The 27,571-nt window shown below is 47.2% G+C and overlaps 1 protein-coding gene across 1 annotated transcript in view; it reads right to left on the reverse strand.

Moving 5' to 3' along the window:
- The window catches only part of NRG2 (neuregulin 2), a 277,373-nt gene extending 251,006 nt beyond the window's left edge, over nucleotides 1–26,367 (reverse strand). The window contains exon 1 of the mRNA XM_060254104.1: nucleotides 25,932–26,367. Coding sequence (XP_060110087.1) covers nucleotides 25,932–26,367 — 436 coding nt within the window. The remainder of the gene's footprint in view (nucleotides 1–25,931) is intronic.
- Nucleotides 26,368–27,571: the final 1,204 nt, after the last annotated feature.

Genomic DNA, 27,571 nt, shown 5'->3' on the forward strand with positions numbered 1-27,571 from the left:
CACTCAGAATCATAGAGGTGGAAGGGACCTCCAGAGTCATCATATGGACATATGAAGCTGCCTTATACTGAATCAGACCTTCGGTCCATCAAAGTCAGTATTGTCTACTCAGAATGGCAGCGGCTCTCCAGGGTCTCAAGCTGAGGTTTTTCACAACTGTTGGCCTGGACCCTTTTTTGGAGATGCCAGGGATTGAACCTGGGACCTTCTGCTTCCCAAGCAGATGCTCTACCACTGAGCCACCGTCCCTCCCGATCTGTCAGGTCTACAATTATCTTCAATAATAACAACTCTCCATTTCATCAGGCTTAGTGTTTATTGTAAAACAGGATAGTACCACTGGCAAAGCCAGTGACGAAATTAAGGTGGGTTGAAGGTGAGCGAATATATATGGAAGCAGTTAGCTGTTTCACGCGCGTCTACCTTTCTAGCGCGAGATAAGTTCAAAACACTCCATTGTTACAAGGCAGATATTGTCACACTGTGAAATTCGTTAGCAGAACACTCTAACAGACAGTAATGACCTTGAGAGGCAGACAGCCCAAATACGTTCGTTTTCATAAGAACATAAGAGAAGCCATGTTGGATCAGGCCAATGGCCCATCCAGTCCAACACTCTGTGTCACACAGCGGCCAAAAATTTTTATATATATACACACACACACACACACTGTGGCTAATAGCCACTGATGGACCTCTGCTCTGTATTTTTATCTAAACCCCTCTTGAAGGTGGCCATGCTTGTGGCTGCCACCACCTCCTGTGGCAGTGAATTCCACATGTTAATCACCCTTTGGGTGAAGAAGTACTTCCTTTTATCCGTTTTAACCTGTCTGCTCAGCAATTTCATCGAACGCCCACGAGTTCTTGTATTGTGAGAAAGGGAGAAAAGTACTTCTTTCTCTACCTTCTTCATCCCATGCATAATCTTGTAAACCTCTATCATGTCACCCCGCAGTCGACGTTTCTCCAAGCTAAAGAGCCCCAAGTGTTTCAACCTTTCTTCATAGGGAAAGTGCTCCAGCCCCTTAATCATTCTAGTTGCCCTTCTCTGGACTTTCTCCAATGCTATAATATCCTTTTTGAAGTGCGGCGACCAGAACTGCACACAGTACTCCAAATGAGACCGCACCATCGATTTATACAGGGGCATTACGATACTGGCTGATTTGTTTTCAATTCCCTTCCTAATAATTCCCAGCATGGTGCTGGCCTTTTTTTCCCCCCCAGCAGCATTGCAGGTGTTTCAGAATAGAACAGTGATAGAACAAGGCATTAAACAGGGCAAGGGATCTTGACACATCTAGCACAATGAGGGAAGTTCACAAATACCTCCCCCCTACCAGTGACCTCTGCTCCATGCTCAGAAAAACCCTCCAGGACCCCTGGAGAAAAACTGCTGCCTGACGCCAAAGTGGTGAACAGCATTTCCCTGAGCCTGGACCTGGCTGGGTGACGGTGTGAGTGAACGAAGCAAGGGGCACAGGCTACCATGACCATCAAACTGTATCACCAAATGTATGCCCAGGCACCATCTGTGGCCTTTGGACGGCCTCTCAGCACTGTCCGTTTGGCAACAGGTCTGCTTGGTCAGGGCTAGGACCAGCCCTTCAGGATGGCTTACCAGAATGGGTGTGAAGGGCAACTTCACATTCTGGACTCCGGAAGGCGTGCAAAATAGTCTTACTGCAAAAGGGTGTTTGGTGCTGGTGAAACGGTTTGGGCAGCTCTGACCGTGCTGGTTTTTTTTAATCTTGCATGCCGTTCTATCTTGCTTACTGTTACATTGTACTTTATGCATGTACAACTGGTTGCTACGTTAGGTGGCTTTAGGCTAAGGAAATAAAGCGGGGGACAAATGCTTAAATAAATAAATTCGGCTGCCGCTGCTGGTGATGCAAGACTGCAGGCCAGCACTCAGCCTAGATGCAGCCAGGGATGGCGCAGGAACTGATCTCTGTAGTCTGGAGATGAGCTGTAGTTCTGGGAGATCTCCAGATCCTACCTGGAGCCAGTTTAGTGTAGCAGTTGAACATATATGAACATATGAACATATGAAGCTGCCTTCTACTGAATCAGACACTTGGTCCATCAAAGTCAGTATTGTCTTCTCAGACTGGCAGCGGCTCTCCAGGGTCTCAAGCTGAGGTTTTTCACACCTATTTGCCTGGACCCTTTTTTGGAGATGCCGGGGATTGAACCTGGGACCTTCTGCTTCCCAAGCAGATGCTCTACCACTGAGCCACCGTCCCTCCCCTAACCTATTTAACCTATTTTTATATTGCCTTTAATATTTGTAAAAGTGCCTTATCTTTATTCTTTCTCTTCCTTATACATTAGAAATGCGGCAGATAAAACTATTTGTTAAGACAGTAGAATCAAAATGCAATATTGAATGATGGGGTAAATTAAAACTGTATAATATAACAATGTTAGATTTTCTTGGAATACACCCTTGTGTAATTTTTAAGAGAGAAATATCTTCAGATATTGTAGTTATGTTCTATTGTCTGCCATCATATATGAGAAATGCAGTTAAGTGCAGACTCTTACCTGGGAGGACCAGGTTTGATTCCCAACACCTCCACATGTACCTGCTCATATGACTTTGAGTCAGTCACAAGTTCTCACAGAGCTGTTCCTCTCAAGAGCAGTCAGAGCTCTCTCAGCCCCACCTACCTCACAGGGTGTCTGTTGTGGGGAGGGGAAGGGAAAGGAGACTGTATGCCACTCTGAGATCCTTTGAGTAGTGAAGGGCGGGGTATAATTCTTTTTTACCTGGAGGCTGGCATCCCTACAAGGCCGCCAAGTAGACCTCAACCAGCCATGACCAAGACATAATGGGTTTGTTGTCTGAGGAAGAAAAAAGCCAAAGGCCTACAAGAGAATAAGCAGCTTAATTTAAGAGACTGAAAATGAGGAGAGTAGAATAAGCTGGGGAAAAGGAGTCCCATTGATGTGACAGTTCTGAAGAACTAGCTCCAAAATTTGCACATAATTCTTTAAAAAAATTGAAAGAAAGAAAGGAGGGAGGGAGGGAGGGAGACAAATGGAAAGAGGGATTTGGGGAGATAAAATTCATTTTAAAATTTTATAGATATGAATAATTATATACAACAGATGAAGTCAACTATATTAATAAAATGCATTTCTCATATATGATGGCAGACAATAGAACATAACTACAATATCTGAAGATATTTCTCTCTTAAAAATTACACAGGGTGTATTCCAAGAAAAAGATATAGAAAGATAAATTGAATTTGCATCTTCCAGTCCACAAGTTATTAGGCTCCATCTGGTTATATGAAAACCTGTCTCATCCAGATAGTGAACAGTTAGATTTGAGTCCAGTAGTACCTTAGAGACCATTAGGAGGTTCAGGGTGCAAGCTTTTGATTGGCTGGCTGTCTGGCTGACTGCTTAAATTTATGGATTGCTCAATCCCTGCCATAGCAGGACTCTGGGCAATATACAGCACATTTGAACAAGTACTATAAAGCTATCACAGTAAAAACATGGTTAAAAACATACAAAAGCTCAGATCAATATAAAGCAGATGGCTAATACTTAAGAGAGCCCATGAAAGCTGACGTTCTAAATAAAACTTGGTTGGTCTTAAAGGTGCCACTTGACTCCCGCTTTGTTCAACTGCTTCAGACCAACACGGCTGCCTGCTTGGATCTATCTTTATTCAGATCTATTCAGATCGCAGAGGGCTGACCACTCTGCTGACAGGGGTGGGGAGGGGGGCGAACAAGGCACCCGTTGAAGATTGCTGTCCTCAGTCAAAGGCCTGACAGAACATCTCTGCCTTACGGGTCCTGTGGAACTGCATAAGATCCTGCAGGGCCCTGATGGAATTTGGCAGAGAGTTCCACCAGGTTGGGGCCAGGACTGAAAAGGCCCTGGCCCATGTTGAGGACAGCTGGACATCTTTAGTGATGGGGACTACCAACAGGTTACTATTATGTGAGCACAATGCCCTCCTGGGGACATACTGAAGAAGACAGTTCCACAGATACATTGGTCCCTGACTGCTCAAGGCCTTGTAGGCCACCCTTTGTCTCCAACCATGGAGAAAGGAAGTAAGCCACTGAAGGGCCGACCCCCAAACTCCTATGTCAGTGAGGCGGTGGGTCAACAGATCATAGTTGACTGTATCAGTTCAGTTGAATTCAGTTTGGCTTTATTACAGTCAAAGACCAGAAGTTAAATACCCATGGATAAAATGCCACATAGGGCAATGAACAGTATACAAACCAAAATTTGACTGTGTCAAATGTAGCTGTTAGATCTAACAATAATAGCAGTGCCAACCCACCCCGATCTAGTTGTCTGTGGAAATCATTTATCAAAGCGACCAACACCATCTCCATCCCATGGCCAGGGCAAAAGCTGAATTGAAATGGATCTAATGCTGATGTTTCATCCAGAAAATCCTACAGCTGTTCAGATACTGCTCTCTCAATTACCTTACCTAGGAATGATAAATTTTACATTGGATGATAATTAGCAGGATCTAAAGGATCCAAAGACGGTTTCTTCAAGAGCGGTTTCTTCAAGAGCGGTATATTCACTCGTGGGCATTCGATGAAATTGTTGAGCAGACAGGTTAAAACGGATAAAAGGAAGTACTTCTTCACCCAAAGGGTGATTAACATGTGGAATTCACTGCCACAGGAGGTGGTGGCGGCCACAAGCATAGCCATCTTCAAGAGGGGTTTAGATAAAAATATGGAGCAGAGGTCCATCAGTGGCTATTAGCCCTCTGGATAAATCCTTGTTGCCAAGGACAAATTGACAACATCCATCAACAGGCCCAGTATCCTCTCATTGCCAGCCTTAACTAGCTATGAGGGGCGTGGGTCAAGAAGGCACATGGTGGGCCTGACAGCACTGTCAATGTCAGCAGAAGAGAGCACTCCTAAATATTACACCCTTCTGAGCCTGCTGACTTCAGTGGACTGAGATCCAGCCTAGACTTTACATCTGGTATGAGTAGGGTTTGGTGAACCCTGACCTGACTCTTAAAGCATAACTCTTTTTCAGTTGATTAACATGTGAGGCGTGATGGGCTGTGTTCTACTGCTCTGCCAGCTGATACCACCATCTTTGTTGGAGGTGAGGAGATTCTCCCAAAAACAAGAGGTTGTTTTGCTGACCAGAGTTCCCTGTGTTGGAGGAAGGAGTCACTTTTAACTGAGTGGATTTATAGAACATAATCCAGTGTTTGCTGGTCCTGAGAATGGATTTCAAGATGCTTTGCATAAAAATGTCTGCCACTGAAGTAGTCTGTTGGAATTGCTGTTTGGTTGGCCAGTTTTCATAGTGCTAGAATCTCTGACGACCTGGTTTACTGTATTACCCTTTAAATGGCTCAAAGCAATGAAGGAGCAGTTGTGAGATTTATGGCTACAGGTCAAAGTGTGTCAACAGCATAGAGGAAAATCTTGGATGTTTTCTGATGCCATAATGTATAAGTCCCTTGGTTGAGCAGGCTGGTAGCTGTGAGGCCACATTCCATCTGAACTTGCAAAGTATGAAAAATTTGCATGGAAAGTTGTCCCCCTTGAAAATGCCTCATCTCGGAGCATGAGAGAACTGGGGAAACAAGAGGATTTATTAATCTGTTAGAAGATTAAACAAAGGAGAGCCTTGGTGGTTGAGGTGAGCCTGGATACATTAGCTGTACTGATTTTCTCAATGGGCTCATTGAAACTCACTTCACACTATATGTGATGAGCATGGTGTGATGGACTGTCAAGGGTTTAATGTTTCGCAGAGTCCAAGAACTTTCGAGTGACAGGCTGTTCAGATAAAATTCTGTGAAGAGCTTCAGTTAAGAAATAATGATTGGGAACTGACTGTTGAAGAAGAGACAGTTTAGTGCTGACTGAGGACTGGGAAGGAGGCAAAGAGGAGTGAGAGGATCACAGAAGATCCCCATACAAGCCAGAAAGGGACAGAGCTTCTAGTCAACAGAACTAATCCCTGCCCAATGAAAATGGAGATGACTCTTAAAAGAGGAGTAATCTTTGGTCTGTGTATATAAAAGGATTTTTAGAACTTGATTTTATGTTCCTGCCTTTTAAATGAGACGTGTCAATAAAACTCAGAAAGCTGTGTTTGTAAGTGGGCCATCATCAGGGTCTTAGAATAAGATTACCTTTCAATGTCTTTGGTCCTTTTGTAGATTTTATATTTATGTTGTATTTATGTTGGACTTGGACATCATCTTGCTTTTTAAAGAATCTAATGTGTTATTTTCTGCTATTTTGGTTTTAATTGTTTTTATAGTTTGTATTATCATTGTAAACCACCTTTTTCGTTTTCTGGGAAGATGAGCCCACCAGGGGAGGGTGGGATATAAATCTGATAAAATAAATAAATAAATAGATGATGATGATGATGTTTTTATGCTGACCTCTGCTGAATCTCAGCAGGTTGAGCCAAATATGGGTGAATTTAGACTGAGCCATGAACTGGCTCTTGGTGGTTGCAGCTCTGCAAAGTCGGGGGTCTGGAGACCTATGAAGAAAGGTTGAAGGCGCTGGGCATGTTTAGCCTGGAGAGGAGGCGGCTGAGAGGTGATATGATCACTATCTTCAAATACTTGAAGGGCTGTCATGTAGAGGATAGTGTGGAATTGTTTTCTGTGGCCCCAGAAGGTAGGACCAGAACCAGTGGGTTGAAATTAAATCAAAAGAGTTTCTGGCTCAATGTTAGGAAGAACTTCCTGACCATTAGAGCGGTTCCTCAGTGAAACAGGCTTCCTCAGGAGGTGGTGGGCTCTCCTTCCTTGGAGGTTTTTAATCAGAGGCTAGATGGCCATCTGACAGCAATGAAGATCCTGTGAATTTAGGGGGAGGTGTTTGTGAGTTTCCTGCATTGTGCAGGGGGTTGGACTAGATGACCCTGGAGGTCCCTTCCAGCTCTATAATTCTTTGATTCTATAAGTCCCTTTTTAACATTAGCTCGATGCATGTGCCTGCAGGAATGTTTGTTTTCTGTGTGATGTGCAAAAATGGGAGTTGTTTTCTAGGCAGAGGAGGATCAAGATTCACCGCAATGCACATGTCAGAATTCTCTTTTGCATCTCAGCCCATAAATGGTTCATAGAATATCCCTTCAGGCAATGTTTTTGGGATAATGTATTTTAAGTCTCTGTGATTCACTGCATGAAGCTGGCAGAAGAGTGACAACTTGCATTTTCATGGTTTAGCCCAGTGTGCTTAGCAATGTGCGCATCCGTATCTTTCCTCTCTTGTGACTACGAGGAGCAGAGACTGATAGAAAAAATTTTTTGGGTGGTGGTGGTGGTGGGGGGAGATTTTGAAATGCAGGAGTGCTGGCCAGGGGCAGTTCTTTAGCACTGAGCTTTCCTCAGTGACATTCAGGCAGTTTGGGGAGCAGACGCTTGGAATTAGTCGAGGAAGGGCTTGAATGATAAGGAGTGGTCTTTTGTGTTTATGCGTGTTTAATGTTTCCACATATTTTCCTCCCCTTCTTGTTCAAACTGAACCTAAGGAGGTAGGACCTGGCACATGGTGTTTGTAGTAGAGGTAAGGAGGTGGCACCTTCTGGGAAACAGCCTAGTCCCTATATTATTTGCCAGGTTCAGTCCCAAGGCATTGAGCTGAAAGGCTAGTTTTTGCCCAGCTTTAACAATGGCTGGAGTCCCTTAGTGTTGTCTTCTGCCTTTGCAAAAGGCAGTCCGGCTGCTTTTCTAAACAGTTGGGGAGAGGAAGCGCAGGAGATTTATACTCCCACCCGCCTTTAAAATGTGCCAAATGGAACTTGCACAGCTACGCCCGTGAGGAAATGCATCTGCCCTTTCCACATCTGGTTCACAATTCCGCAGACTGTTGGGTAGACTTTGCAAAGCCTAAAGAATCCTTCAGCCCATCGCTGACATTGGCATCAAAACTCCTTGTCATTTAGGCCCCAAGGATCCTTACAGAGATAGCAATACAGAAGCAAATCCACTTGTCGCTCCGGCATCTTCAAGTAGGGTTGCCAATCCCCAGGTGGGGGCAGGGGATCCCCCGGTTTGGAGGCCCTCCCCCCGCTTCAGGGTCGTCAGAAAGCGGGGGGAGGGGAGGGAAATGTCTGCTGGGAACTCTATTATTCCCTATGGAGATTTATTCCCATAGAAAATCATGGAGAATTGATCCACGGGTATCTGGGGCTCTGGGGGGGGGTGCTGTTTTTTGGCATAGAGGCACCAAATTTTCAGTATAGCATCTAGTGCCTCTCCCCAAAATACCCCCCCATGTTTCAAAAGGATTGGACCAGGGGGCCCAATTCTATGAGCCCCAAAAGAAGGTGCCCCTATCCTTCATGGTTTCTTATGGAAGGAAGGAATTGAAAAGGTGTGTCGTCCCTTTAAATGTGATAGCCAGAACTCACTTTGGAGTTCAGTTATGCTTGTCACAGCCTTGATGTTGGCTCCACCCCTAATGTCTCCTGGCTCCGCCCCCAAAGTCTCCTGGCTCCACCCCCAAAGTCCCCAGATATTTCTTGAATTGGACTTGGCAAGCCAAGGGTGGCAGGTGGTATGTCAGGAGTTACTAAGGACATGTAAAGCATACAGCCACACGTATTTCTGGACTCGAAGCACTCATCTCACACACTGGTGGACCAATAGGAAAGGGGGAAATAACAGGTGTCCTAATGATATTTAGTGCCAAAATAAATCATGTAACAAAAAATTGAGGCAGTAATAGCGACCCTCAATAATTGCAACTGTCTGGTTGCTATTAGCCTTGTAACAAACCCATTCTGAGTTGCATCATGTATCAAGCTGCGGATCTCTTCAGCATCCTCAAGGGGTGTACAAAGTGAAGTATATTATATTGTATAAAAAACACTCTGACTAGGCTGGTATACAGCAGGCTTACAGATACCCGTAGGGGAGGGATGAGAGGTCCAGGGTGTGCTTGAGAAAGTGTGGACACTTCTTTCGTGACTACTCAGATCTCAGGAAGATTGCCGGTTCTTCAGGCACCAGGTCATTTCCTTAGCAGAAACAGAGACCTCTTGAATTCTGGAGCCAAGTTCTCCAATCCATGCTAATGGTGACACTAGTGGTATTTGCAACCAAACGGAAAAATGAGGCTTGCCCTTGTCTTGAAGAGTGGAAAGGTAAGATGGAAGAATATGCAGCTATGGTGAGATTGTGTAGAGAATTTGAGAATAAATTGAGAGCCTTTTATACCTATTATAGTTGAGCTGTAAAGGTGATGGTCATAATAATAATAATAATAATAACTTTTTATTTATATTCTGCCCTCCCCGCCAAGGCAGACTCAGGGCGGCTCACAACACATAAATACAATACACAGTAAAACCATAATACAATTAGATAAAACCATCATTTAAATCGACTTATATTAAATTAACATTATGGTGCTATAACTCAGATGTTCTATAAAATTCAGTGGCTAAAAACATCTTCAGCGAATCTATCTTGGATGAGCATTTTAAAGAGAAAGGTCTTGCAGGCCCTGTGGAATTGGTCCAAACACCGCAGGGGCCCGCACTTCCTCCGGGAGCTGGTTCCACAGTAGTGGAGCTGCAATAGAGAAGGCCCGTTCCCAAGTAGTCTTCAATTTGGCCTTCCTTGGCCCAGGGATATTCAGCTGGTTCTTTCTAGCTGACCTCAGCACTCTCTGGGGTTCATATGGGGAGAGACGGTCCCTTGGGTAGGCAGGTCCTTGGCCATATAGGGCTTTAAAGGTAATAACCAGCACTTTGTAATGAACCCGGTACACCACCGGCAGCCAGTGCAGCCCGCGCAGCCCCGGCTGTATGTGCTCCCACCTCGGGAGTCCCAACAACAGCCTAGCTGCTGCGTTCTGCACCAGCTGCTGCCGCCAGGTTCAGCACAAGGGTAGCCCCATGTAGAGGGCGTTACAGTAATCCAGTCTCGAGGTGACCATTGCATGGATCACCGTTGCTAGGTCCCGGTGCTTAAGGAAGGGAGCCAACTGCTTTGCCCATCGAAGATGAAAAAACGCGGACTTGGCAGTGGCCGCTATCTGTGCCTCCATTGACAGTGAAGGCTCCAGAAGAACCCCCAAGCTCTTGACTCTGTGGGCTGCTTTCAGCGGCACACCGTCAAAAACTGGAAGAGGGATTTCCCTTCCGGGGGCACCGCGGCCCAAGCAAAGAACCTCTGTCTTCGTTGCATTCAACTTCAACCCACTCAGCCTGAGCCAAATTGCCACAGCCTGCAAAGCTAGGTCCAGATTTTTCGGGACGCAGTCAGGCCGACCGTCCATTAGTAGATAGAGCTGGGTGTCATCTGCATATTGATGGCACCCAAGCCTAAACCTCTGGGCAATCTGGGCAAGGGGGCGCATGTAGATGTTAAATAACATCGGAGAGAGAACTGTCCCCTGTGGCACCCCACACACTAGTGAGTGCCTCTGGGACAGCTTTCCCCCAATTGCCACCCTTTGTCCCCGTCCATCAAGGGACAAAGATATCTTTCTTTTTCTTGGAATACACCCTGTATTCCACCTAACCTATACACCTAACTGTTCACTATCTGGATGAGACAGGTTTTCATATAACCAGATGGAGCCTAATAACTTGTGGACTGGAAGATGCAAATTCAATTTATCTTTCTATAGCTAGTCACTGGCCTTTAGGAAATCACTTTCTCTAGAATTCAGCTACCTATTTATAAAATAGGAGTCTGAGAGCTAAATAAGTTGCCAGACATGAGCAGGCAAACAGCTGCATACAGGGGGGAGAGGAGGGAAGACATGAGATGGCTGACAATAGTGTGATGTCACTTCTGGGGGAAACTCAAAAGTGGTATCATGCCCCACAAGGAATCATTGGAAATGCTACGATTTTACCACAGACTTTCCGGCCATTCCTAGAGAGGCACAGCACCACTTCAAGGTTTTCCCAGAAGTGACGTCATGCCATCAACCCAACAGGGATTTTTAAAATTATTCTTCTCCCACCACCACACACTGAGGGCTGGCAATTCTGGGGTCAGACTACACATGGCATACAAATATCTGTAACGGTAGCTCAGCTGTCCTTTTTGGGGCTCCCTTCAATGCCACTGAGGGGGGCAGCTGGCAGCAGAGTAGTAGAGGAAGGGCGTGTAATTTCCACCTGCTGCTTCCACAGTCAAAGTCACCTACTGACATCCAATGGTTTCTCACTTTGCCCACAGTAGATGATAATTTACAAATCTCAAATCATGCAAGGAGATTTGGAAGCATTAATCGTGCATCACAACCAATAAACAGTCTTTCCCGCTCCAGTACTCCAGTTCAGCTGCACTACAGAAGCTGTCTTTGGACAGCTCTGAATATGAACCACTCTAAGGTTTTATAAAAGTCCTAATTCCATTTGTAGTGCTTACTGCCCTGATATATACGGCACAAGATTTGTGAAACAAGAAGGCAATGAAATTTATTACAAATAATTACTGTGACGGGCACTGGAAAATGAAAAGTTCCCCTCCCTGGCCCCAGTCCAGCATTTTGCCTTGCATTTGGCTTGGAGCAGCATCCTCTAGAGACGCTCCACACACTGCTGGAAGCAGATGAGCTCACTAAGAGAACTTCCCATTACAGAACAAGCTTACCTCTGACAAATTTTGTTGAGTCTCGGCTAGAAGCGTTTCATTTACAAGTAACCTTGTTACAAAATGAGAACAAAGAACATAAAAGAGGCCTGCTGGATCAGACCAGTGCTCAATCTAGTCCAGCAACCTGCTTCATGCAAGGGCCAACCAGCTACCTTGGAGGGTCAACAACTAAAGCACTGAAGTCCGCATGCACTGGTTTTTAGAGGTTTCTTCCTCTAAATGTGGAGGCTCCTTTCAGTCACCATGGCTAGGAGCCACTGATGGGCTTTTCCTTCATGAATCTTTTAAAGCCATCCATGCTTGTGGCCATCACTGCATCCTCTGGCAATGAATTCCACAATTACTCATTGAGTGAAGAAACATTTCCTTTCCTCTGTGCTGAATCTATTGCTCATCAACTTCACTAGGTGCCCCAAGGGCAAGAGGGGAACCTTCACATTCAGAAGCACTAGACCTCTGAATCCCAGAACCAGGAAGCAACAGCGGAAGGCCTTGACCTCTGTGCCCTGTTGTTGGCCACTGTGTGAGACAGGATGCTGGACCAGATGAACCATTGGTCTGATCCAACAGAGCTCTTCTTATGTCCTTATGGGAGGGGAGGAGAGATTCTTCATGTCAACTTTCTCCACCCCCACATATAATTTTTTGTAAACTTCTATCACGTCTCTCCTCAGTCTTTTCTCCTCTATGCTGAAATGACCGGGTCCCATAAGAAAGGTGCTCAAACTGTGCTTTTTCCAGCTCTGTGATCTCCTTTTTGAGATCTGGTGACTAGAACTGCACACACTACTCCAAATGGGCCACACCATAGATCTATACAGGGGCATTACAGTATCGGCTGTTTTATTTTCAGCTCCTTTCCCAATAACGGGAGGGACGGTGGCTCACTGGTAGAGCATCTGCTTGGGATGCAGAAGGTCCCAGGTTCAATCCCTGGCATCTCCAACGAAAAAGGGTCCAGGCAAATAGGTGTGAAAAACCTCAGCTTGAGACCCTGGAGAGCCGCTGCCAGTCTGAGAAGACAATACTGTCTTTGATGGACCGAGGGTCTGATTCAGTATAAGGCAGCTTCATATATGTTCATAATCCCCAGCATGAAGTTCACCTGCAAGAGAAACATCTTCAGCAATTGCCATGCATCATAAACACTGATGTACTTCTATGATGTCTTCATTCTGAGGGCCCAAGACTGGGAAGTCATCGCAGGTGCTGCCCTCGTGTCACCGTTTACTCCTAATTTTACGACTAGCAATTACCTGATCTGTGCAACTGGCTCAGTACTCTAATTATAAATATCAATCAAAGAACATTCACCTTTGCTCTTGTGAAGAGCCCAGGAATTACTATCAGCCTTTGCTTCTAGGATCAAGATAATTTTATTCTGTGGGAAGGAATAAGACAGGAAAGGACAGAAGCACGACAAGAAGAGGAGGCAGAGAAAAGCAGCTGTCTACAACACTGTAAGGAGAGCCCAGTGGTCCGTCTAATCCAGCCTCCTGTCACACACAATGGCCAACCAGTTCCTCTGGAGGCCCAGCAACAGGGCATAGAGGCTGAGGCTTTCCCCAGACGTTGCCTCTTGGCTCTGGGATTCAGAGGCTTAGTGCCTCTGAATCGTGTCGTGTTTTAGGACTACACATTCCCCAGAGAGTACTCAGATCTAGATTCCAAAATCTATTAGCGATTCCTGGGCCGAGGGAGGCAAAACTAAAGTCCACTAGAGAGAGAGCCTTCTCGGTAGCAGCCCCCTACTGGTGGAACCAACTGCCGGAGGACGTGAGAGCCTTGTGGGACCTCGCCCAGTTCCGCAGGGCCTGTAAGACCACACTCTTCTGGCTGGCCTTTAACGGATGCTGAGTCACTGTTATTGTAGGGAAAACTGAAGAGATACTGAAGCCATTGGAAGTGATACAACACCAAACGACGTTAGCCCCAGACTGTTTTAACTACTGAATTTTAAATTTTGAGGTATTATTGTTGTGAAATTTTAATTGCTATGATCTTATTGCTGTGAGCTGCCCTGAGCCTGCTTCGGCAGGGAGGGCGGGATATAGATCAAATAAAGTGAAGTAAAGTAAAAGCAACCAATTAGTATGCACTTTTATTCAGGGGCTATCTAAATATTACATGAAAAAACAGGGTTGAAATTAATGTGAATTGGCCTTCTCCTTGGTGATTTAAAGTGTTCTGATTTAAATCAATCTACCTTAGAATCAACAGGCATGACCACCGCTTTGCATGAGGGAATTTCCACTGATCTTGCTTTTCCAACACAGCCCCTTATTCCATATCCCAAACAGTTTCCAAGATCCCTTCAACTCCTACAGGCTGCTCTGAAGGGAAAGGAAGGCAGCCAGCTAAGAGCCCTTCCAGAAGCAAAATGTGGGATAAATCCAGACCCCACTCACAGGATTCTCACATTTGTTATGGAAGCCTCCTGCGGCACACTTTCTTCAACAGCAACTGATGTCAAGTGGAGAATGCTAATTGAGGCATGCCTTTTGTCCATATTCTGACACACCTTCAAATAAACAGTGACAACTGTATCTGCATTAATATGACCTAACTTTATTTCACTGCATCTCTAATCCAATACAGGACGCTGCGGCAGCAGAAGCGCAAATGAGAAATCAATGATCTAAATAAAAAACTAACAAATTTTTATTTCATGCAACACCTTTTCAAGCGCTGGCCTAAAAATAGCCCTGTGGCTTTTAATGGATTATGGCGCAAGTGATGCAAGCATTTTGGACAGGACCCTGTTGAAATTGGAAATGTCCACTGATTTCCCTTTTCTGCCGCAGAGCCCCCTCATGACATTCCTTGCAGTCCCCCGTCCCCTGGGAGCTGCATTTTGTGGAGGTCGATGGGAAAGGCAGCGGGGAGGGCTGGTGAGATCAGCAGAGGAGGTATGAAAACCCCACTTTGCCACTGGGAAGCTTAGTCTGGATTCGCCAACCCCTGCTTCTGCATTAGGTTATGGTCCGGCTAGTATTCTGCTGACACTATTAGTTGTTTTGATAAGAGTTATTTTAGCACACAACAGAAAACCTCAGGCACAGGTTGAAGCAATCTTCTGGACTGGGGTAGGTGTCATCTAATGGGCAGGAAGTCCCTGAAGGAGAGAGCTACACCGATGACTAAAACGATGATGCAGTGGTAAACAAATATTTATTAAGCTTGACAAGTCAAGAGGATGAATGCACTCAGCAATTCTGAGAGAGTGCTATATGAATATCACATTCCAGGACAAATATCACAAACGTGGATGGGGAAGGCTTGAAACGCTGGATCGCGTGATTTTTTTTTTTTTCTAAATTGCAGATGGTATGACCTACGTAGAACAAAATGGTTGGATCCAGCCCTGAGGAATTTCGGGGATGTTGACAGAACTAAGATTGCACTATTTTATTCAAGGATAAGTATTTGAGGATTATTTTAGCCACTGCAAAATTCTTCTTGGTGGTAATTATGTGGAAGGAAAAGGTGTTTTGTTTTTTAAACGATGGGTTAAGGTAAGAAAAAGAAAGAAAATAAAGGACTAATTCCAAATTTAGAAATAAAAAAGAATTCAAAACCTACTACTGCCAACAACAAAAACATCAGCAGCTCAACCCAGTTGCAGAAGATAGCATTGCTTAGAACAGCAAGAATCTAGTGAAAATTATGTGCGATTCCCAAGAACTTGGCTAGATCTTGGATTGCATAACACCATCAGTCAAATATCTGACTGTGACAACTCATTAGTAATAATACAATTTTAAAAAATTGTCTGGCCTGACTTGAGATCTTAAGCCAAATGAGTTGACTATTAAAGGAACTAAAGAACAGGTTGGCAAGTTTAATATTCTTTTCGGAGAGCCAGTTTGGTGTAGTGGTTAAGTGTGCGGACTCTTATCTGGGAGAACTGGGTTTGATCTCCCACTCCTCCACTTGCAGCTGCTGGAATGGTCTTGGGTCAGCCATAGCTCTGGCAGAGGTTGTCCTTGAAAGGGCAGCTGCTGTGCGAGCTCTCTCAGCCCCACCCACCTCACAGGGTGTCTGTTGTGGGGGAGGAAGGTAAAGGAGATTGTGAGCCACTCTGAGACTCTTCGGAGTGGAGGGTGGGATATAAATCCAATATCTTCTTCTTCATCTTCTTCTTTTCAAGATGCACCCATATTTTTCTCCTTTTGTCGTCAGAGGAAAGGAAAAGGAAAGGCCCCCCGTGTGAGCACCAGTCGTTTCCGACTCTGGGGTGACGTTGCTTTCACAACGTTTTCACGGCAGACTTTTCACGGGGTGGAAGGATGGAAGGCTGAGTCAGCCTCGAGCTGGCTACCTGAAAACCCAGCTTCTGCCGGGGATCGAACTCAGGTCGTGAGAGCCATCGCCAAAAGAAGCCCACAGTAGGGTCTGTTCTACATTGCCGCATTACATGCCCACACAACTAACCAAGGTACAGAAGTTGTTCTTGTACTGTTAAGGTATTTGTAAGCTCATCCTACATTACATCTGAGCCATAATTCAAAATAAGTGTTGTCATAAATCCACCCCATGTCTGTGTGTGTTTGTGAGTACATAAAGTGTGTTCCTTTTCATTGTACCCCTACCCCAAGTTGAGAACACAGGCTCCCATGTTACCAATGACTTAGGGAACACTGGTAAAGGCTTCCTCTGAACAAGTACAAGGGGGGAAAGTTTCTGCCCTCCTGTGCCTTGGTGGGGGCAACCCACAGGGTGGTTGGGTAGCCTTTTTCTGCCTCAGTTGTTGAGAGCAGAGTCGTTTTCATAGGCCCAGGATCAGCAACTGAGTAGAGTACTCTTTCTCGGTTAGAGCCACCATGGTTCTGCACATTCTCTGTGGGCGCTGTGCCAATCCTCCTTGGCTAGGCACATCTGTTCATTATTTATACTCTGCATCCCCTTCCCACTCCCCCAAGGGTTCCCACTCCCTGGCTCAGGTGTTTGACAGTTTTGGGCAGAGAGGTCACAGCCAGGGCACGGCAGGTATTCTTGGTCTCTCTCGCCCAGCTTGGCATGCAGCGGGGTGGAGGCCAGCTTTTCTTCCCTTGCTGGAAAGCTTTCTTCATTGGGAAGCTTGAACCATGGGGAGATCGTCGGCTCCTAGCTCTCCCCTTGACTCTCCTTCTTGAAGGTCAGACTCTCAGGGTTGGTGGATTGGACAGGCATGCAGGCCTCTTGACAAGCGTCAAGAGTCTGGGCTCGCAGGGGCAGGCATCAGACAGTTTCCCAATTACTTCAGTCCCTCTCCTATGCATGCATGCGCAAAGGTGCTCAAGGGTGAGCAAGCAATCTAAAGTCACATGAAGAGGGGCCCTCAAGGAGGCAGTGGGTCACCCCCTCTTTAAAAACAAACATCACTGCGCCTGGCCGTATTAGCAAATTATTGACCAGCGTCAAACTTTTTGGGCAAGATAATTGAGAGAGCAGTGGCAATTCAGTTGCAGAATATTCTGGAGAACGCTTCCGTGCCAGTCAGGCTTTCGCCCAGGCCATGGGACAGAATTGGTGCTAGTCACCCTCACGGATGACCTCCAAAGGCGTCTGGATCAGGGCAGACTGACAGTACTGTTGCTGTTAGATATGGTTGACCATCACTTACTGATTCACTGCCTCGCCAATGCTGAGATTCAGAGGTATGCCCGGCAGTGCCTCTCCTCCTTTCTCCAGGGTCAGGGACAAAGGGTCGTGCTTGGGTAGCAGTTGACCCAAAGGCACCCACTATTATGCGGAGTGCCACAAGGGGCTGTTCTCTCCCTGGTGCTATTTAACATCTATATGTGCCCCCCAGCCCAGACTGCACAGAGGTATGGGCTGGGATGCCACCAATATGCAGATGACACCCAGCTCTATCTGTTGTCGGGCAGCTGGTCTGGCTACGAGCTGGAAAACCTAGACCTGGCATTGCAAGCTGTGGCAGACTGGCTCGGGCTAAGTCGACTGAAATTGAATCCGATGAAGACAAAGGTCCTATACCTGAGCTGAGGCGGCCCAAGGGTGGAGATCCCACGCCTGATTTTCAATGGGGCACAACTAAGGCCAGCACCGAGGGTTAGGAGTTTGGGAGTGCTCCTGGATCCCTCTTTAACAATGGAGGCCCAGGTAGCAGCCACTGCCCAATTGGCCTTTTACCATCTTCAGCTAATTAGGCAGTTGGTTCCCTTCCTCGAACGCAGTGCCTTGGCGATAGTGATCCACGCTATGGTCACCTCAAGACTAGACTACTGCAATGCTCTCTATGTGGGGCTGTCCTTGTCCCAAATCTGGAAGCTGCATCTGGTGCAGAATGCCACAGCCAGGCTGCTTTTGGGTCTCTCCTTGTGGGAACACATCCAGTTTGTGCTGAAAGCGCTGCATTGGTTACCTATTGCATACAAGATTCGTTTCAGGGTGCTGGTTCTTACCTTTAAAGCCCTATATGGCCAAGGACCTGCATACCTATCGGACCACATTTTCCCACATGTTCCCTGGGACCACTTTTCTCCCTACATGTTCCCCAGAGAATACTACAGTCAGGGTTTCAAAACTTTCTTTCAATCCCTAGCCCTAGATATGCCAGGTTAGTTACAACTCACAGCTCCGCCCTGGTGGAATGAGCTCCCCAAGCACATTAGGACCCTGCAGGATCTCCTACAACTCCACAGGGCCTGTAGGATGGAGCTCTTCCAAGCTTTTGACTGCTGACTCTAGAAATCATTGCCTGGACTAAACTGCACTTGTTACCATAGAGCCTGGACTTTAGACCCAATCAGTATTTGGATGTGAATGTCTAATACATGAAGACGACTTGTTGTACTGCTATCATGTATATAGTACTTCTAATGTTTATTATAACAGTTGTCTTTAAATGGTTTTAATGCTTTAGCTTATGCCAGTTGGCTTTGTTAGCCACCCTAAGCCTGCTTCAGCAGGGAGGGCAGGATATAAATGCAATGAATGAATGAGAGATGTGTGTGAGAGAGAGACAGAGAGACAGAGAGACAGAGAGAGAGGGTGTTTTTACATTGTGACTGTCACCGCATTGGAAACTCGCCTTTTACATTACCTAACATTCTCACTACTGTTTTGCATCGTTGCTGCCCCAAGCATCTACATTTGTTTCGGTGAGATGGGTTCTGGTGCTGCTGCTGCAGCGTTTTTCTCAAAACTAGTTTTCATCCAGTCATTTCTCTACAGACGTTTCAAACTTGTATTGTAGAAGTTTTCATGCGTTTTAAAAGACTCCTCCAAAAGCCACAAGGTGCAGTAATTTGCATGAGAACTGACAGCACTTGAAATTTTTACATATCATTGCTTGCCTCATCTTGTAATTTAAATTTGTATTGTTTTTGCAGTATTGACATGATTTCCAAGCAATCCTATACATAAGAACTGGTATTCCGGCTGCCCTCTGATCAGGGACCCCCCACCCCACCCACACACACAAATTGAAACGCTTTCAGCAGGCAATATAAAAGTTTGGCTATGCAAGATGAGCAGAGCAAATCCACAAATGTAAAAGGTAAATAATTAAAGCGGAATGGTGGCAGGTGATTTGAAGACTATAAAACTCTGGATCAAACTGAATGTAAAAACCCCCAGAGACTCCTTCAGGTAGTGAAGGGCAGGATATAAATCCAATCTCTTCTTCTCTTTAAGGAGGAAAGTGTGAAAGAACATCCAGATTCTCAGCTGCAAATCCTGCCCTTCTGTTGTCTTCCACAGGTGATGAGGAACAGAGATATTGGCATGTATACAGAAGAATGACAGGAGACAACAAGGAGTCCTGCTTCCAACACTTCTGGAGAGGAATGTCACTCTGCAACCTGACTCAGGGAGGCTTAACTGCATTGGTCCAATTCCCCTTGACCCACAGGCCCATATTAGGTTCATTTCAAAGCTATTATCAGACAATGAAATTGGTGTCATGTGATAATCTGTTACAGGATCCTCCTCTCAGATTTTTCTTGAAAATGCAAAGCAGCCTCAAAGCTGCCTGTGTGAGCAGAGGAATGAACAACCCTTTACCTTCCCACCAGTTGCATTTCCTGAGCAACTTCCCCCCTCCAAGGGCAATAATTAAGGGGCAAAATTGAGCCCTATGGCCTACTTGTTGAGCCCATGTGTCTTTCCCACACACGCATACAGGCAGGAAAGAAACTTGAAAGGACAATCGTGAGCAAATACCAAGGGGGGAAATTTAGTGTGTGCACACAGGCACACTTGCCAATCTTGACTATACCTCTGAGGTTGTTTTATAAAAAAAAAAAAAACCAAGAAAAACTACTGGGGAACAGAATCACATAACCTGATTGCCACAGGTAGTTTAAGTCTAAATCAAATCAGATTTCCTCAGAAAGATTTCATTACAGTTTGCCTCTCTTAATGATTTCCGTTTCCTGTCACTGGCTTAGAGTATTTGCAGTTAATAGGTGTCATTCATTTTAACTCGGATACCTCCTCCATAGCCTTTTACACACAGCTCTCATTTGTTCACCTCTGGTCATTGGGGGAGTAGAGAACGTGCCCCAGAAAGAATGTTTAGAATGTTAAAGCAGAGTTATTTTGATAAGCAAGTTGAAAACGGCAAATATTCTGAATTTCCCATAGCTGTATCCCGGGAGGAAACTACAAAAGGAACCTCAAAAGGCCCAGCACATCAAATTTGTTTGCCCTAAAAGGCAAAAGCTAGGATAAAAAAAATTCTCTCCTCACAGACACATCAAGATGGGGAGCCATGGCTGCATTCAGACAAGCATTTTGGCCTGACATGGACACTTCCTCCAGGCAGATTAAAAGGGCACGGTCAGACAGGCAGAACTGCCAGCCATTCCCCTCTCGCACTCACCCCGGTGGAAGACGAGTCAAAGATGGGGTAAATAGCCACCAGGTGGAATATAGTGGCAACAACTCCCTCACGTGGATTGCATCATATTGCCAGGCATCTGGATATAGGGGAGTGGCCACAAAATGGCTTGGCAGTGTGAACTGGCCAATCCATTCCAGGCAGGGTTTTTTCCTTGCTCACCACCACATATGTGCACGAGCAGAGTTATTTTGAAAAACAGACAAGCCCAAGCCACCGGTGAACTGCAATGGCATGAATGCTTCACCATGTGATATGCAGGCTGCTGTGTGTGATCATGATTCTCCACCCTGGATTGAACCAGAGAACTCAGCCCCACCTCCAATGCTCCCATAGCTGCCCATCTGTCCGCAGCCCATATTAGTCTGTCTGAAACAATAGAAAAGAGCAAGAATGCAACAGCACCTTAAAGCTGGGGCGTCAAACGTGTGGCCTGAGCCACAGCCCCCAAGCAGCCTCCTTCTCCTACTTCCTTTCCAGGGCTGCTGCTGCAGCTACACCGTAGCCTGCTTTTTCCCAGCTCCCTCAGCGGCTCTTTGCTTCTTGCTTCCTGACTCTTCCCTCCCTCCCCCTCCCCCTTGCGCTCTCTCTTACACACACACACAGCCTCATGGCTGCTTCCTGCAGAAGAGGTACAAAGACAAGCCCCTCCCACACACACACACACACACACACATAGACACAGAGCTTCCACTTCCTTCTTCCTGGCTGCTCCTCCTCTTTCGGAAGGGGAAGAAAGAGAGAGAGAAAACAATGTTGGAGTGACTCCAATGGCAGGTTTAAGACCAGTAACATTTTATTACAGGTATAAGCTTTTGTATGCAAGCACACTTCTCCTTGGGAGGGAGGGAGGGAGGATGGATTTTTCTGACAAGCACAATATACAATGAGGAAATTATTTTGGCTTACACTGGACAGTTTTTTTTAAATGGATTTCTCTTGTTCCAATCTAGATTTATTTCAAAAAGACCCTGATTAGGCATTAATCCAGGAGGATGCTTGAGCGTCATTATTAATTGCATTATTAATCTCTTTCTAATCTCCCTATGAAATTCCTTTGTAAGAGCACTGCTGCTCTTAGGTCAGCAACTGAATGTTCTGGTTTCTGGTGTCAGACATATAAATTTATTCTTTGCATCCTTCTGGACTGAATCCTCCTGGAAGGAATGGAGACTTAGGTTTCCTGTCTCATTACCAATGCTGGTATCTCCATGCCTTCTGCCCCTCTGCGTATCACACCCAATTCCACCAAGCCTGCTATTGTCATTCACCTGCTATTGCCATTTGGCATCTGAAAGCACCTTCATAAAGTTTATAACTCCAGTACCTCATTACATTTTAAGGCATGCGTGGTTCGGCCCAACTAAGTGACAATCATGTCAGATCTAGCCCTCGTATCAAACGAGTTTGACGCTGCTGCCTTGAAGACTAACAAAATTTGTAGCAGGGTATGAGCTTCCATGAGTCACTTCTCCAGATACAGGTAGCATGTGAGTCCATCCATCCTTCTAACACGGTTGATGGATTTCCATTCTATGCGGCTAAATGTGGTCCTTCGCAAAATTAATGCAAATGCAGCTAAATGTGGTCCTTCCTTAGAGACAGAGCAAGATGGGTAGCTGTGTTAGTCTGTCAGCAGCAACAGCAAAAAAAGCCAGAGTCCCGTAGCACCTTAAAAGACTAACAACATTTGTGGCAGGGGATGAACTTTCATGAGTCGCTGCTCGCTTTGAGCAGCAACTCACAAAAGCTCATCCCCTGCCACAAATTTTGTTAAGATTTTAAGGTGCGACTTCATCTGTTCTCACCAGAGTCAAGCTGGCAAGTTCTTTGGTGGAACGCTGCTCAGTTCACAAACGGAGGCTGCCTATGCTTCCTATGGTAGAATGCAAGAGCCCCTGATCACACAAGTGGCAGCACGTAGTAAAGCCCACTCAGCAGCACTTGTGCCCAGAACTAACCTCCTGTTACCACATCTTCATGACAGTGACTGACATGGACAGCAGATTATGATAAAGGATACGTGCTCACACACCTTCACCTCTGTTGGGAAATCTGCTTAGTATTGCAGAGTTTGCCCAGTCATAGAAGTGTAATATTGCATGCAGGAGTCTTGGGGGAATTTTTGTATTTGTGTGTGTGTGTGTGTGTGTGTGTGTGTGTATGCACCTGGATGTCATGGTGACCTTTGGGGACTCACCCCTACTGAGGGCCTGGAGGATATTTATTTATTTCTCGTATTTATATCCCGCCCTCCCCGCTGAAGCAGGCTCAGGGCGGCTAACAACACTGAATATCAACAATAAAACAATAAAACCATAAAGCAGTAAAAACAGTTACAATAATATCAGTTAAAATTAAACAATTGCAATTTACAGTATTAAAACAATTTTAAAACAGCAGTTTCGGTGCTAAGTTCCATACCATGATGTTGAGCAACTCTGTACTTTAGTTGAAGGCCAGTTGAAATAATGTTGCTTTGCAGAAAGGTGACTGAATAAAGCCTGCCTTTACCTCCAGACGCTGGTATTCCAAGGAAGTCTCCCATGGTGGCTGTGGCCACTGGGCTGGGGCAAACTGTGTTGGTTGTGAGCTTCTGAGTACTCAGTTCCGGGCCTGTCCTCAGCAAGTCCTCCTTAATTAGGAGACATGATTGAGGGAGGGGACCAATCCAGGCCAGGCAAACCCATTTGGACACACTTGAACTCAGCTCAGGTATTTCATATAAGTTTGCCAGGCACTACCACCCACACATGGCAGAGGGAGAGTCCTTTGTGGGGGGGGGGGCACCCTACAGCATTGTGCCCACATCCTGGAATCCATCCAGTCCACTCCAGCTTCTCCTCACCCCACCCAACGCTTTCCTTAACAGAAACCAAAGCTTGGGAGGCTTGACAATATTGTTGTTAGCTGGCAAACCCCAAAAGTCACTTTCAATGGGCATCTTTTTCCTTAAAGCTACATGTATTGTTTCTTTTATTTGAGGGAGTTTCACTCCCCTGTATTTTTTTAAATGTACTTACAGTAGCAGCTCATCTGCTTTACCATCCACACTTTCAAAGGCTTATCAGAGACTCTGGCTGCAAATATAGGTAAGATTTTAAAAGCATCACCTCCTCTGCCTTATCACAATGGTCAAAGTCAAGAAATTGCTTCCTTAGATCCTATATGGAACTATATATAGTTATTCTTGGCTTTAGAAAGAAGTGCTAGCTTGCAAAACTCACACCCCCAATGAAAGAAGACGACGACTGTGGATTTATACCCCGCCCTTCTCTCTGAATCAGAATCTCAAAGTGGCTTACAATTTCCTTTATCTTCTTCCCCCACAACAGACAACCTGTGAGGTGGGTGGGACTGAGAGCACTCTCACAGAAGCTGCCCTTTCAAGGACAAGTCCTGCGATAGCTATGGCTGACCCAAGGCCATTCCAGCAGCTGCAAGTGGAGGAGTGGGGAATCAAACCCAATTCTCCCAGATAAGAGTCCGCACACTTAACCATTACACCAAACTCCTTCTAGCAATAGAAAATTCAGTGGAGCATCTGGAATTATTATTCAAAGAACTACCATAGTTTACCAACCTGTGATCGGCCCTGTTAAATGACAAATACAGCTACAGTCTTCAAATTTCCATTACGTGTACATATACAGCTGGCATGCTATATGGCCCCTTAATGAGAAAACAAACCTGATAAACAGACAAATGCCCTATTCAGTGAAATATACCTCCAGAGAATTCTGCATTTTCTTTAGAAGGTCTCTTCATGAACTAAACAGTAAAAATCATTTACTGATCTACAAAGCTGTTTGTCTTAGGAGAGAGAAATTACTGACTTCTGTTATTTGTTGGGGAATTATTACTATATACCTTGGAATACTATTAACAGCGAACACAATCCAGCCAGATTCCCATTATTTCAAGCAGAAGAGTTGACCATGCTTAAACTGGATTGCATCCTCATTAATCAAATGTGCTGGCCTCTCTCCAAACAATTCATTCGCCTAACAAAGCAGTAAAAACCAACCCTGAAACAAACTGCAGAAGACCAAAAGTCAGGACAGAAACGGCCAAGTGAAGGCGAGCAGAAGGTCCATCACTGGCCAAACGCAGATTCACATAAAACCATTTTTCCCCTGGGAGTCAGTTTCAAACATGGGCTGTCACGACCAAGGCACTGTTTTCATCCACCAAGGTGATAACTGAGCTCCAAGCTATCCTGACCACGGTTTACAAAGCCCCGTTCAGGAAAGAACCAACTGCATGAACTTGTTTGTTCTGTACCTACTAGATGCAGAGATAATTTGTCATCACAGCAGGATGTCATCCTCCCCTTCAGCCAGCAGAGTGGCATCTAAATGAAGAATTCTATTCCAAGCACTAAGATCAGTTGCCCAACCGTGCGCATTTTCATGCAGAAACAAGACCAATGGAGCTGCTGTCTAACTAAGCATGCCCAAGTTTACAGCCTGAGAAGAGGCATGTTCTTAGAAATCAATGGCATTTACTTACAAGCAAGCATGTACAGAGTCCGCAGCCAATTCACTGGGTACCCCGGCTCCTCTGAATAAAGCAGCACCACCACCCCCATCCAGATCACTCCACAAAACATACTGGAATAATTCACTGCAGAATGTCAGTGACCACCGATGCACAAATATATGGGAAGGGGACATGCGGGGGAGAAGCGCTGGTCACACTCAGCAGCAACACATGGCAACAATTGGATCCAGATCCTGCTGTTCCAAAACTTAGTTGGAAATAAAAGGGCTACACCAGTCCCTAAAACATTTTTTTTTAAATGAGTCTAAGGCTGATGGTGCAAAATAAAGAGGGGGGGGGGGGAGAACATACTTTATTGCTCAGTTCAAATGCTCAAAAAATAGATTTTGTTCTGCACCATCGGCCTCATATCTTAACCTTTCGTTCTGAACCCCCTTACAACAGTCCGCAAATTCTGCTTGAGGAAGTCTGACTTTTCCCTTCCAGCCAGCAGCAGCCCCTCCAACCCCATCCGACCCCCGAGGCCCCGCGGGCTACCCGGGTGCGCCCTTTCAACCGAGAGATGCCAGCGGAGCGCCCCGCTTCCGTTCCAAAAGCAGGGCAACGACCTTCCAACCACTTCGCTGCGTCCAAGTTCTCCAGCACAAGCACGCCAAGGCAAGCCGCCCCCCCTTGGGCCCTTCTGCAACTCGGCTCAGGCGTTGCACGGAGCTTTGCCAGCCGCTTAAGAGAAGGGGCGCCCCCCGCCCCACTCCCAGCCCCACCAGCGCCCGGCAGAGGTTAGGCGGAGGGAGAGCGCCACCCCACAATCCCAGCACCAAAAGGACGGCGAGCCTCCAGAGCCTCCGCCCCAAGAAGCAGGCAGCCCCCGAGGGCCTTTGCTCCTCCGCCCTGCCCTTCCCGCAGGCCAACCCGCCCCGCTCCCCGGGCAACGGAGGGGCTCAGCCGGGCAGGGCTCACCGCAGCCGGCGCAGAGGACGCGGCCCACGTCCCTCTTGAGGTCCCTGGCGGCGTGGAGGGGCGCGAAGGCGGGCGCGAAGAGGAGCGGCTGCTCGGTGGGCTCCAGGAAGAAGATGTAGCGCCCGTTGCGCTCGGCGCGGAAGCAGCGCGCCGCCGGGGCGCCCACGCGGATGAGCTGCTCGCGCCGCAGGCCGCCGCTGCGCAGGGGCCACACCTCCAGCACCTTCACCAGCAGCGGCGAGGGGGCCGCCTCGGGGGCGCTGCTGTTGGCCCGCCCGGGCCCCGCCTGCAGCCTGCCCTCCAGCACCACGGCCGCCGAGGACGCCTGCTGCTGCACGCCGCGCGGGCTGGGAGAGCGGCAGGCGAGCGACACGCCCAGCAGCGCCAAGGAGAGCAAGAAGGAGCAGCCGGGCGCCGCCGCCGGAGCGCGCCTCATGCCGAGGCCGCCGCAGCCCCCGGCCCTGCCGCCTGCGCCCCGCAGCGCCGCGCCCAGCCTGCCCGGCCTCCCCGCGCCAGATGGGCCATCTGCGGGACGACGACGACGACTCCGCCGCCCAGGCGCCCGCTGCAAAACCGGAAGCGGCGTAAGCTGGGCCCCGCCGGCCCGCCACGCACCGGCAGCCCCGGGGGCTCCGGCCGCGCAGCAAGGCCCCTCCCAGCGGGACGCCTCCCTCCGCCCCGGCCTCGCCTGCCCCGCTCCCCACCCCCGCCCCCCACACCGCGGCCTAGCAGGCCCCTCCTAGGCAGTCAGCGTCTTGGGGGGCCCCTTGCAAACTAGCTCAGAGTTGGAGTGCCCGCCCTATTGCCCGGGCCCCCCACTGCAGCCCGCACGCACCTTCGGACTGAGAGCCAGTTTGGTGTAGTGGTGAAGTGCCTGGACGCTTGTCTGGGAGAACCGGGTTTGATTCCCCCCTCCTCCACTTGCAGCTGCTGGAATGGTCTTGGGTCAGCCATAGCTCTCTTGTCTGGGAGAACCGGGGTTGATTCCCCACTCCTCCACTTACACCTGCTGGAATGGCCTTGGGTCAGCCAGAGCTCTCTTATCTGGGAGAACCAGGTTTGATTCCCCACTCCTCCACTTGCACCTGCTGGAATGGCCTTGGGTCAGCCAGAGCTCTCTTGTCTGGGAGAACCCAGTTTGATTCCCCACTCCTCCACTTGCAGCTGCTGGAATGGCCTTGGGTCAGCCAGAGCTCTCTTATCTGGGAGAACCAGGGTTGATTCCCCACTCCTCCACTTGCACCTGCTGGAATGGCCTTGGGTCAGCCAGAGCTCTCTTATCTGGGAGAACCAGGTTTGATTCTCCACTCCTCCACTTGCACCTGCTGGAATGGCCTTGGGTCAGCCAGAGCTCTGGCAGAGGTTGTCCTTGAAAGGGCGGCTGCTGTGAGAGCCCTGTCAGCCCCCACCCACCTCACAGGGCGTCTGTTGTGGGGGGAGAAGATATAGGAGATTGTGAGCCACTCTGAGTCTCTGATTTGGAGAGAAGGGCAAGGTATAAATCTACAATCTACACCAGTTTGGTGTAATGGTTAAGTGTGTGGGAGCCAAGCCGAGAGAGAGAGTGGGCTCTTATCTGGGAGAACCGGGTTTGATTCCCCACTCCACATGCACCTGCTGGAATGGCCTTGCGTCAGCCA

The sequence above is a fragment of the Heteronotia binoei genome, chromosome 14, assembly GCF_032191835.1.
Source record: "Heteronotia binoei isolate CCM8104 ecotype False Entrance Well chromosome 14, APGP_CSIRO_Hbin_v1, whole genome shotgun sequence".
Lineage (NCBI taxonomy): Eukaryota > Metazoa > Chordata > Lepidosauria > Squamata > Gekkonidae > Heteronotia > Heteronotia binoei.